Source organism: Toxotes jaculatrix, chromosome 21 (assembly GCF_017976425.1).
Source record: "Toxotes jaculatrix isolate fToxJac2 chromosome 21, fToxJac2.pri, whole genome shotgun sequence".
NCBI classification, from domain to species: Eukaryota; Metazoa; Chordata; class Actinopteri; family Toxotidae; genus Toxotes; species Toxotes jaculatrix.
In genome coordinates this window covers 8,750,130-8,763,100 of record NC_054414.1, presented here as the reverse complement: position 1 = coordinate 8,763,100, position 12,971 = coordinate 8,750,130, and the positions used below count along the sequence as shown (strand labels likewise).

At 42.0% G+C, this 12,971-nt stretch overlaps 1 protein-coding gene across 1 annotated transcript; it reads right to left on the bottom strand.

The window, feature by feature from the left end:
* Positions 1-3,068: 3,068 nt before the first annotated feature.
* Positions 3,069-8,025, bottom strand: lrrc3ca (leucine rich repeat containing 3Ca). Its single transcript, XM_041067469.1, has 2 exons — positions 7,552-8,025; positions 3,069-4,403 (listed from the first exon to the last, which is right to left on the bottom strand). Exon 2 carries the CDS (start codon positions 4,318-4,320, stop codon positions 3,526-3,528), a length of 795 nt encoding a protein of 264 aa, XP_040923403.1. The 5' UTR covers positions 4,321-4,403; positions 7,552-8,025; the 3' UTR covers positions 3,069-3,525.
* Between the last annotated feature and the right edge of the window lie 4,946 nt (positions 8,026-12,971).

Genomic DNA, 12,971 nt, shown 5'->3' with positions numbered 1-12,971 from the left:
CCGTCTTTCGTCTCTGGATCACCCCCTGGAGGACACTAAAAAAAAAAAGAAGACTATATCTCAGAATATAGACACCCACCTAAAGGATGTTCTCACTATTCTCCTCAGACACAGCGTCTTAGGTGTCACTTACCTTTTTAAGCTATAAAAGGAAACCGAGAGGTGTCCACACAGGCTCTTGCTGGGAGACCCCATGTGATCTCCGAGCTTGGAAACATTTTCACCTGCAACCCAATCCCAAAGAGGGCCGCGCTCTGTGGGATTGGATGCGTCACCTTATCCCCCACTTTGTGTCCCATTACCCAGCAGTTGTAATGCTCACACCAGTGTAACGTGTCTAAGGTAGCAGGCAGGGCAAGCTGAGCTGGCCTGAAATTTAAATTAACCTCAGCGACATTTATGTGTGCTGGGGAACAGAGGTGTTACATTACCAGAACCCTCACTCGCGGCATGCACACACACCTGTAGTACACACAGGTGAACAAAAGAATGCGCACACTCACATACATTAGCTGAAAGAAATACAGAGACACACACATGTTTGTTACTAGTTTTATGTTTATCTCCTGTAGTCGTGAGGCCCCCTTTAACAGTGGCTGGTTTCAAAGCCACCGTGAGACTCTGTTATCTGGGAGCTGTGTATATGTGTGTGTGTGTGTGTGTGTGTGTGTGTGTGTGTGTGTGTGTGTGTGTGTGTGTGTGTGTGTGTGTGTGTGTGTGTGTGTGTGTGTGTGGCAGGAAATGTCAGAGAGAGAGGCTTACCATCTATTTTTCAGGACTGTTGAACCTCCTGCTCGTCACAGGAGGCTGTACCATGGCTTCCTTAAGATTAATGCTGTCAAGATCAATATCATTGTTTTCTGTAAAACAAACTGGGCCTGTTAATAGACACTATGAAGCATGGAAACTGTTAAGCAGGAATGACTAACCAAAAAAAGTTACACATGAAGAGCATGTCTTGCACAAACAACCACTTCTGAATTTGTACTTTTAGCAAAAGAGGTTAAAAAATAATTAAGGGGCATAGTGAAAGCTCAGATTCTCCTTTACTTATGTTTTCCTCAAGTAGTTCCATATTTTGGGAGATCTGCATTTTTTGCTTAGAGCTGAATGATTTTTCATTGATACCAGTCTCATGTCTGTACACTAACTATGAAGTTACAGCTAGCTGAGCTTTCACACCTCAGGTTTTTATGCAGCTTAATCAAAGTTACTGGTCCTTTAGCCTCAGAGGTGCTGGTAGGTCTTGCTGTCTTTCAATAGAGCCAAACTAGCTGTTTCCTCATTTCCAGTTTTTATGCTAAGGTTAGTTAACTGGCTATTTGCCTCAGCTACATATTGATCATAAAAACTTTGAGACTGGTAATCTCATTTAATGTCAAACCATTCCTTTAAAGACTGAGTGCTGCCTTTAGGAAAGAGGCAGTTTGAGGATGAGGTGGAACTGACTTTGGCTGCCACTGAGAGTCCTCTGGTCCCTCACTGAGCAGCCAAAGGACATTTGGAAAGTGCTTTTCCCGAGCAAGGGTAAGACAGGCAGCAGAGCGAAGGGCAGCTGATCCCCTGTGGCATTCCCCCTTAATTTCTCCTCAAGAAATGGGTCACACTAGATGATGGGTGCATTCCCAGACTTTCTGCTCAAGTGTTTTTTTATGGATATCATAAATCATTAAATGGTGTTGCTCTGCTCTAGAGGCATTTGTGTGTCTGACAGAGGGAAACCCTTGTTGACAAACCATTCCCCACATCTTAAACATCAAATTTCATTATTCAAGACTGCACTGGGCTATTCTTACCTTGCTCTGTGGAAAAGACAAGCGCACATCTTAGAGCACAGTCTGGTGTGGATTAAATTACGTCTCCGCTGAAATACATTTCTCTTTTTGTAGTCTCAGCTTGTATTGATGATTTCATCAGAAGAGACACAGATTCATCTTCCTCTTTGCCACGGTCTGGTGAAATCGGAGATTCACATCTCTGGAAGCTATTTTAAATGGACCAGCAGGTCATGGCCCCATAAATGTTATTTGGAAAACCCATGGGAGTGACTGCATCAGACAATATGGCTCCCAGAGGCACCTTGGGCGCTTATTAAAGACATGAGAGAGACTGAAAAACAGCACAGAGACAGAGGCTCTCTCTAGAAAGCCAGGTATGATCATGAAGGATTCCTCTGTGTTCTTTTAATTACTCTGGGTGAAGAGGTGGGATTAATGAGTGTTTGCCAAAGGGCTTTTCCTACCAGAATATGAAAAACTTGTCCCCGTTTTGATTAGAAGTCTCTCTCCCCCTCTCTCTTTTTATCGAATGACAATTGAACTGCAGTAACCTCTAATTATCTGCTTCTTCTCTGACTATCAGATGATATCTGGTACTGGGTTACTGGCTTGTGACAAAAGATTGGCATGTCAACATTTACATATTATGCCAAGGAGTAATTTCAGAGTTGGTATCAGTAAGGCATTAAATATAGTGCCAATGTAAAGTTTGCTTCCATCAGGTAGATAACAGGTCCCTTATCTTCTATCACCCTTGGATGACCATGAGTTTTGTTTTGTTTCCTCCTCACAAACCTGTTGGATTCTATGTCAGTGCATTGCATTTGATATACAGAATTTTATATAGACTCCCACTTTTAATGGGATGACATGAACATCAGGAATATGGCAAATTAAAAGTACAGGATAGTTTCTTCATGTGCAGTGTAGAGTGTTGCCGTGTTACATAAATCATTTAGGGATTCTGCTGGTTATGAGGGTGAGCTAGCAGGGCTTTCCTGTCAAATACTCTTAACACACAGAGACAGCTTGTAGGGGCTTGGAGTTGCTCTCATCGGTGTGTAGCTACTATCAAAAACATCGCAGAACAACATAATTCCTTCGTCACACAATGATCTGATACATCAGCACAGTGAGATGAACATGCATTTGCCACGATCCAGATTCTAAATATTGTTTGTATTTTTTTCATTTTTCTGCGATACAATTAAGTGAAGTCAGTAAGAAAAAGAAACTCAAAACAACAATTTAAATGGAAAACGTAATTTTACTTGTTATATACTGGTCAATACTGTAAGGATTTTAAAACGGTACACAAAGTTCCTCATTGGAGTGTTTTCTTTACCCGCTGTTCATATTGCTGTTTGTCGTTGCCTCCTGAATTGTCTGTGTGTGAAAGAGGTGCATCAAGGTGCATGCACCACTGGATAAATCCCATTTGTATCCCTTATTTGGAGTTCACCAAAAACACGCAGCTGCTTTTACTCCGTTTGCGCGCAGGCTAGACCATCAACTCAGCCAACAAAAACTCCTAATGGGCTGCTGGAAGATGAATTATTCATCTGGGCTAGGTTGCATCGGCCTGGTTTTCTTGCACAGGAATATGTCTAGCTGCCCACCTTGACTCTGTGACAACAACTGGGCAAAACTGTCTGAGACTGAGGATGACTGTGGATAAGCAGGTTGTAGCTCCATTCTGTTAGGTGTAGATTACAACTTCAGGTCCCAGTGTGTAGCTCCATCAACCCTATACCACAGTACTAATCGTAGAAGACTCCTCTGACTTGCCCTGTCTGCTGGGCAACGACTTGAGATACTCCAGGTGTCTGCGGGCATCCTCCTGGTTAGCCCTGACATAGTAGACCAGGTAGGAGATGACCATGGTGAACCAGCCAAACATGACGACCAGCATGGCCACGTCTGTAGTCCTCTTCATCACGACACATAGGTCTATGTCTGGTGCTAAAAGAAAGGCAAGTCCTTGAACTCCTATTTCCTCGGGATCTGAAGTCTGGCACACAATGCCTGTCAGTGACGCAGGCTCCAGATCCACACGAGGCATGGCCATCTGTAAGTTGCAGTCACAGTGCCATGGATTGTTTGTTAGATTGGCGCGAGCCCGCAGGCCCTCGAAGGCCTCAGGGTTGAAGTTAACTAGCTTGTTAAAAGAAAGGTCCAGGAACTGTAGCGAGGAGCCCAGTCCTCGGAACGCCCCTGGTTCTAGCTGGCTTAATTCATTGTGTGATAGATCCAGTTCAACCAGATGGGGCAAACCTGCAAAGGCATTTGTTGGGACTGTAGTGAAGAGGTTGAAGTCCAGGTAGATGCGTCTTGTGTCATTGGGGATGTCTTGGGGGATCTCCGTAAGTTGCAAATTGCTACAGCGCACCGTTTTACCGTTGCTCTCACTCTCAGAGCAGTAGCAGCTCTTGGAGCAACTGGTGGCAGCATGGTGGAAGCAGAAGGTCATTAGCACCAGACTGTGCAGCAGCAAACACATGACCACTGAGTGGCGCAGTAGCCAGTCTGCAAGTAAAGACATTGTGGGACATGGACATGCTCCAGGAAGGACCACCTGGGTGCATGGGGTGAAGTCCACATCAACCTCCACAGTAGCTGTTGAGCCTATAACATAAAAACAACAGAAAGTGACATTAGCAGTAGTGGGAAGACTACCCTTTGAAAAAGAGAGAATAAGAAATTGTACTGTGAAGCACTTTTGCCACAGATAACATGGTTAGTTAACAATGTTCTTTGGAGGCCATATTGTTATTTAACTTAGAAATGGGGGGTACAGCAGCTTGTCTAATTGCAGTGAGGAGGCAGCAGGAATGCTGCATGCTCATTTCAGCATGTCGGTGGCCAGAAACAACTCCACTTCTGTTGTATTTCCAAGAAAGTCTAAGGATCAAACATTCCCTTCACTCCAGCACAATAAACAAGCTAAGAAAATCCTTTGGTGTCACTGTGCCTCTTTTATAATTGACATCCCTGCAGTGCAAGGCTATTTCAGTACACAGAGAGTGGCATTAACATAGTGATGTGACACCATACAGAACAAAATGTTCTGAACGAGAAATAAAACCAACAATATTTTTAATGGAGTTGTATATGTCATGTTTCCAGTTCTTCCTATAACTGCAGCTGCCATTATAACTTTCTTAGGTTTGCGTCTCTCAAACTGTGCAGTTGCCAGTCCATAAGGTCATTTACTCAAACATTTGAGTAACACAGAGGTAAAAGCTTGTCTGTGCATCCTGTAAATTACTCTTTATATTTCAAGCCTTTGAAAATGGCAGGTCTACCCACCCTAACACACTTCATTAATAGCTGATCAGGGCTACCTCATATCCTGTTACTAATCCTCTTAAGGAAAAACTCCTTAAGTCAGTGTAGCATCAGTGTTGGCCACCCAATCCTTTTGTTGGGGTAAATGTTAATGCTATAAACAGTGCCAAGGCCAACAAAAGAGACAATGTGATGGCCTGTCTTCTTTGAGACAAAAAGGAACCGTGGAGTTCAACCAGACTTCTTAATTTCTTCAAAATGGCTGGAGACTGGGCAAGATCCGCTTACCAAGATTAAAAAATGAAATCGATCTCTAAGTACCTCTAAGTATCACATGACGTTGGGGGGTAGAGGACAGAGTGTAGTGGCAATAGTGGTGTGTGTGTATGTGTGTGAGGGGGACAGATGATTTGTCTACAGCTAATAACACTCATTGTGTTATGCTGGTTTAAGAGATGCCTGCCAGACAACCCCAATAATGAGCCATTGGGGGGGAGGTGGAGGCTGATCCACAAGAGCAAAGCACAGACGAAGCCTTTGTTATTAAGATCTGACTGCTGTAGTTTGCCTCTCTCAGACATGGGATGTTTATCCTCATCAAGGCCAGGCAAAGAAACTTCCAAAGGACTTCCTTCTGCGCACAGTGTCAGCAGGGTGTATGAGAAAGTAAAACAGCATGACAGATGCAGCTTAACACCGAAGGAAATAAAAGGTCTTGCCTCAGCTGAATCGGTAATACTATGTTCCTGTAAAGGCTGTACTTTTCATGTCACACAGCATGCCAGCCTGGTATTTTGGTGAGAGATAATGGGGGAGCAGACGCAGAAGGCTGGTGACGGAGGAGGAGAAAACGTGGGCAAGAAGAGGAATTGGACGCACAAACACAGGGTTGTGAGAGAAAGAACGATATCAAGAGGTTTTAAGGAGAGGGGTGACATTACAACACGGAGAATCGTGTGTGACACTAATGAGATATAACGTTAGGAAGTCACAGGGACAACTGATTAAGACAGCTGGCAGTGAAAGAATAAAGGGGAGAGGAAGGAAACAAGTGTTGCCTGTGGGTGAGATAAACACATAAGAGAGTATGTAAACCTAATGAGTATCTGGGTGGGGCACCAGTGTAATTCCACATCAGATTTTCCAAAACTGTTTTCCATTCAAAATATGCTTCTCAAGGACATCACTGGCCAAAAAGAGTCATTTTACTAATGGACAATATCCTTATAACAAATATAACTCCTCTCACAGCCATATAGTGTAGATGCAACAAATAATAGCCACTAAATCAGGTGAGGTCTTCGTCAGTGTTCCTAAAGTCATTGGCTACTTCTGTGATAAATAACTCTCCTGTTTTTAATTTACACAATAAATGCAGCACTCGAGCAGCCAAATGTCAGTCTCTCACTTTATAAATTCACTGCAGTCAGTGAATACGGAAGTCTCCTGGCACAAATTATATGAGGAACAGTAATTTGGACTTCAAACCCAAACACCGGAGGCATTAAAATGCAACACTGCTTCAATATATTACTATGTTAGTGTTTTTCATGTATGAATCTGACCTTTCCACGGCATCACATCACAGCTGAAAGCAAAGCATGAACGGTAAATAAGCTGCTGGTTTCCAATTATCAATGGAAGGTGTGGATGACAGAAAGGGAAACAGGAAAATAAAACATCCTTGATGTCTTTAACTTGAAGCACAGACTTTTAATGCAACTGTAATCATATTTCAGAGCTTTTAGCTCCATCGTCCTCTCCCGATCCCTTTACTCAGTGTCAATCTCAATTACTAGAGATGCTGTTTTTGTTCCTTGGAGCAAAACACTGTGCTTGGCAGATTTCCATGGTACCTTGAGATCCCATTCCCACCCAGCCCAACCCGCAGAATAATCTTGAGTTTAGCTAGGGAACAATATACAGAAGCATGCTGTTACCAAAAAGCAGTCAGCTCTTTTGATAGTAATAATAATAATGGTATTTAATGTATATTAGAGATTACAAATGTTTGATTTAGTCATTGTAATCATGCAAAGATCTCTTAAAGATTAATGCAAATAACATTCATATCCTCAGCATAAACTTGAGTTTCCTCTCGAGTACTGATCCAGTTACTTTCAAACTTTAAATCATCCCAATCAACAACACAATCTGAGCACATTTAAGATGCTAAATTAAAGCCTAACAGAGGGTTAAATATCATTTCCTGCTGGAATAAAAATTCTACACATATGCAACAAGCATCATTCAAAATGAACAAGACGATGCCCAGTGGGAACTGATACCCTTGTTAAGTTTGTGTTTCATCCTGTTTTAGTCAGGCATCATCCAGAACTTGTTTTGAGCACCACTCACATTTAGAAACCCCCATTAATACCGGAAAACAGTCGCTCTTTTGTGGATTAAAAATGAGTAGATGCATGCAATACCACAAAGAAAACGTATTCGTTTTGATCAGTAACACACACAGAGACACACTCACGTCTTTGCGTCTTTTCCTCTCCTTTTCATGATGTGTTTCTCAGCAAGAGCCCATAATAAAGTGCTCCAGCGGATCAGAGCTCTCTCCAGCAAGCGATTCGGTCAATATTTTGGTTCGCGTCCATCAGGTCCTCTTGCAGCTCGTTAAACTTGTGCTCTGGCAACCACAACGCGCCACTGGAAATGCTCCTACAGTTCAGGGCTCGCTCAGCGCAGCCTTTTTAGTTTCCACGCAACCAGAAAACTAGGCAACATTGGTGGAGCCAGCGCGAATTGGCAAGGGCGCAGGCAGACTGTCACTGATGGCGGTATCTCACTTGCTCAAATCCTGGATTTGACCAAAAATAATAATAATAATAATGATGTGAATGCAAAGTTTAAAATGGCAGACACATGGTGCGCAATGCATTTACGCACAGGGGGAAAGCGTTAATGGCTGGATACACTAGAAGCATCTCAGTGTTGCAAATGCATTATTGCAAATATGTAATGCTGCGATTGATTGCATTCATTCATATGCATGTGTTGATTGCTGTGAGTGAAGTGGATTTGATGTGCATGCAGCAGGTGCCAGTAAAGTAAGGAGTGCCCCTCCCTCACATACCCACACCCTCTCTCTCTCTCTCTCTCTCTCTCTCTCTCTCTCACACACACACACAGACACACACACACACACACACACACAGACACACACACACACACACACAGGAGTGATCTCATACACAGTGCAATGCTGATACATGGAACAGTTGGGTTGAAGCAGCCTACATTAATCGTGTTTGATCTGAAGCTTGTTGTTTCAGACATGCAGCCTGGCTGCCAGGGCGGTGGATCGTTGGCTGTCTCCAGGTCCTTTTCCTGCCTGCTGCCAGCCGATAAGGGAGCCCAGTCAAATCCACTATGAAAACAGACGTGCATGGGTACTGGCCTGGGAGAGTCTGCCAAGCAGCCAGTCATAAGGTATTAATGGAATTAAAATCAATAAAGTGGGATACTGCACCCAAACTCCCTCTCTGGTGCTCCAGAAAGGCAGACTGTGTATGATTAACTGCAGCTGTGAGTCTGTCTCTCTTCTTTCTTTCTTTCTTTCTTTCTCTTTCTTTCTTTTTCCTATCTTAGACTGCCTATTGTGGCTAGTTAGAGTGAAATATTACTGTTCTCTAATTTAATTTTCTTGTGTCCCTGTATAATCTCCCTAAAAGTAAAATTCTTTGTCTCTGGTTTTGGACAGTATAAACTGTAAGCACTGCATGCAGAGCAAGATTAGCAGGTAACAGGGACCAGATCGTGCGACCCCAGACCCCCAGGGCCCTTAAGATCCCACTTGTTGACAATTCCTTTGTGGCAATTTGATTGTGTCTCATGTCACTATTTTTTATACCACTAAAAGTCAATAAAAACTGAAATGAAAGAGCCCTTATAGATTCTTCCTGCAGTTTTACCTAATCTTATAGACTGGCCCCGTGTCAGCCCTAGTGTTAAAACCTTTAATATCTGAGTTAATATTAAGCTGACATATTCTTAAACAAATTTGAGATGAGTCAAATTTTCACAAACTAACCTACGGCAAACATGGGACAAGATAGTATTCCAATATACGAATGCTGATTGGTTTCTGGGGTTTCAGGCAAAATGGACTGAGGGAGCAGGTGTGAGGAGGGGCTCAATAGGGGTCCACGGTTTCTGCCCAAGGGACCGCTGTTGGTTTAATCCAGCCCTGACTGCATTAGCTGTTTGATCAATGTTTGAAACATGGTGTTCAGTGTTGCTTCTGTATCCACTGCTTTTACAGCCCTGAGGTTGTGGGGCTGCTCTTGTCAATTAGAAGGAGATCAGATAGGTGGAGGAGTATATGACAGTGAAACAGCAGAAAATGGGATTACTTTCCTCATCAACAGAGGAGAGTGCACTGGGAGTCAGTCTTCTCAAGCTTTATCTGATTACTTCAAATGCTCCAGTGTGGTTGGCAGCTAGATGGAGCGATGTATGCACTATCAACCAAGCATTAGTCCACTTTCAAGTGGATCAAACTTTCTTTTTTTATCCTCCTTGATTTATTTCTCTGCAGTGTGTCAAGTATTGCAAAGCAGCACTGCACGTCCTCTCTGTTACCTTTATACATGTGCAGGTGCTGCAAGGCACCTACAAACTAACATTAATCCATGAAGCCGAAGTTCCGAGTGGGAATTTTGCTGAGGAAATACTCGTACCAAAGTTTGTACAATGTCACCTCAGCCGAGTGGAAATGATTTGCCACTAGCATTCTCTGTGTGCTCCGAGTTGCAGCGGAACAAAAGGACTCATATTAATGAGATCTCTCCCTTTCATTCGCATTTTCTACCTTACTTCGTCTTGCGCACACAAACACACGTACATGAATACGTATATACTTAAGCACACAAAAACACACACACACTCTGTCTCTGGCTCCCAGCTTACTCCTCATCCCTGAGCAAGATCAAAGTCCTGCCTTGTCTTTGTGAATACAACATTACCCTGCTTTATTTATTTATTTCCTTGCCTGTCTTGAACCTTTTAATCAAAAGCTGTGAGAAAGGTGTATTAAAAGAATTTTCCTCTTACCGCCAGTAACATGGGGAATCACCTCACCTCATCTTCCTTGTGAGGAGCCTTGTCTTTGAAGTCCGATATCACTGAAATTAAGAAAACACTGGATTAGTAATATGAAAGTGTTGTAGACATTCATTGATCCTTGTTGAATTCCCCACTGGCAGAACTATGGCTGACTGAGTGTTGTCAAAAGCTTCCAACCGCAAGCCTTGAAGCAGATTATGAATGGCTTCATGCTCCACCGGCTCGTTCCAAATGGCTTGTGTTATTTGTGGCTCACAATTCACTGGAGGTGTTTCCAAAAAAATGCAGCTAAGCAAATTTTAATATGTTTTAGGGAAGTGGTTGCCAACCTAGGGGTTGGGACCCTAAAAGGGGTCATGAGAGGAATTTAAGGGGGTCATGGAATAATAACTAAGGTAGGACCAGACTAATAGGGAACCTAATGATGTCTGAGCCTGACTGAAACGTGCACAGGAACAATTTATGCATACATCATCTTCTGTCTCAGTCAGTACTATTCAGGTCACTGTATTTCACTCTACCAGCTCATGAAGCTAGTTAATCCAATCTACTTTTTTTGTTGAATCCATATTAGATGTGACCTTGCTAAAGACAAACTGTTTTTAAAAAGTGAAAATAAAGTACTTACTGTGCATAGTGTGAATATACAGTGTTCTATTTACAGCTATTATTTTTATGAAACACCTTGTGGCAACATTTCTTACAGCAAGTGTGAACAATCAGCAAAGTGGCCTCACTTGATTGTGAAGTACAGCATTTTAAATGTTAAGTTGTTATAGTCGTCTGCAGTTCCTGCCAACACAGGATAGAGGTGGTGAAACTGTTTTCCAGTGCCCTTTAAAAGTAATTAATAATTCTTAGGCCTTTATTGTGTCTCTCCGACATATTCACAATGACAGCCAGGGTGGGGTGTTCACCTTAAAGGTCATGTTATGGGCCTCCAAGGACACTGCTGGAAATGTGATGGTCAAAATATGGACCAAAAAGAAAAGTGAGTGGATACAAACTGTCTTTCAGTGCTGCAAATGTTAGAGGTTTACTCTAGATCTTTACTTCCTAAACACTGCTGGGATGTCAGCAAAGGTTGTGGTATGAAATATTTATGAGTCACATCTTGAAGAATATTACCAGTGTGTTTTATTTGTCATCTAGGTTACTCTAATCATTTATATTTTTCCCGTGAGCATCCGCACACATTCAGCACAGCGTGAGCTACTGAGATTTGCTTTTCCACCTTAAACAGCTTGCTCCCAGTCATTTCTTCTGTCACATGCCTAGAAATTGCCTGAGCTAAATACTGGCAGAGAACATGAAGCTGTAATTTCATTTTCAGAAGTTTCCCTTTTTCATCATTATTTCATTCTAGACGAGTGTTCATATCAGTATGCACATTAAGCTCCTCATGCTCCACTTCCTGTTAGGACTAGTCTTTGCCAGGAAATAATTACTCCGAAACATTGAGATGAACTCAAGCGAATTCACTTAAGCAAACTCATGATTGAGCAAACTCCAGGGGGGACTCACATTTCCAAGTCTAACACTGGCTTTTTTCAAGGGACATTTTTAACATATTGGCACTGAAGGCTAAAGATGGCACATTTGGCCAATCAAAGTAGTGCAGTAGTGTTAGGAAGATGACACTTTTGTGTCTGTATGAGACATATGAAGCTACAGACAGTTGGCTTAACTTAGCACAAGGACTGTAAACAGGTGGAAACAGCAAGTGGCTTTGTCAAAAGCTGAAACTATCTGCCTGCCACCACCTGTAAAGCTCAATCATAAAAAAATGTATATTAAATCTGGATATCCATGTATTTTTGGATATAAAACTGTATATATTTTTCCCCTTTCAACAGAGCTAAGCTAACTGTGTCCCTCTAGTTTTTGAGCTAAGTTAAGCTACCTCTTTCTAGGAGGTAACTTCATATTCGGCAGACAATTAGGAGAGTGGTATTGATTTTCTCATCTAACTTTCATTAAGTAAAAATAAATTAAAAAAAAAAAATAGGGGTATTTCTCAAAATGTTAAACTGTTCTTTTAAGATGTTTTCACTGTCCCACACTACACACAGCTCTGATCGTGAGTCGATATGTCTTTGGCTTATCTTTGGTGTTTTTAAGTGGGTGGAAAGCCAAAATGAAGAAAATGATGCATGTTGACAATCACAGTAGACTGTCAACCAGCATATATTTTATACAACTCAAGCTCTCTCCAACAACAAGCTCTGACACACCTGTCAAGTACTCAGTTGGACCTGTCACCCTAATATCTGTAAATCAGCTCTATCCTTGTATGACACAGGGCATCAAGCTGCACCAAACAGCCCCTTTAGACAGCTATCAACAGATCTATGACACATCAAGTTTCTCTCTCCTCCCCACTTTCCCAACAGTCAAGCTGCATCAGGCCTCAGAAAACACAGAGCCATCAATAAATAAACAGGAAAGCAGGTGGCACTGAGAGCACTGGTGTCCATCTACTTTGCTAACGTTTCTCAACACTTTCAGATGGGTGACTATTTTTGGATTCTAAGTACTTAGTATTCCCTTTTTCAAACTGCCCACTAGTACTAGATAAGAGAAAGTCTGTGTGTGAGTGTTTTACATGGTTAGAATAGAAATGGCACTTTTGCGAACAAAACTGTATTCTCTTTTTATTTCTTTTATAATTCACTTTAGGAAAAAAAAAGTATCAGATGTCAGTGTAAGGTCTCCTACATCTCTAAAATGCAAAATGCAAACATAATATAGGTTTGGTAAACTACTTAATTTGTCCATTATGGAAACATTAATGGAATAGTGTAGGGAAATATTGTTATTTCTTTT

Bases quoted from the DNA above. Each gene is read 5' to 3' on its own strand.
- lrrc3ca (XM_041067469.1), bottom strand. From the start codon at position 4,320: ATGTCTTTACTTGCAGACTGGCTACTGCGCCACTCAGTGGTCATGTGT.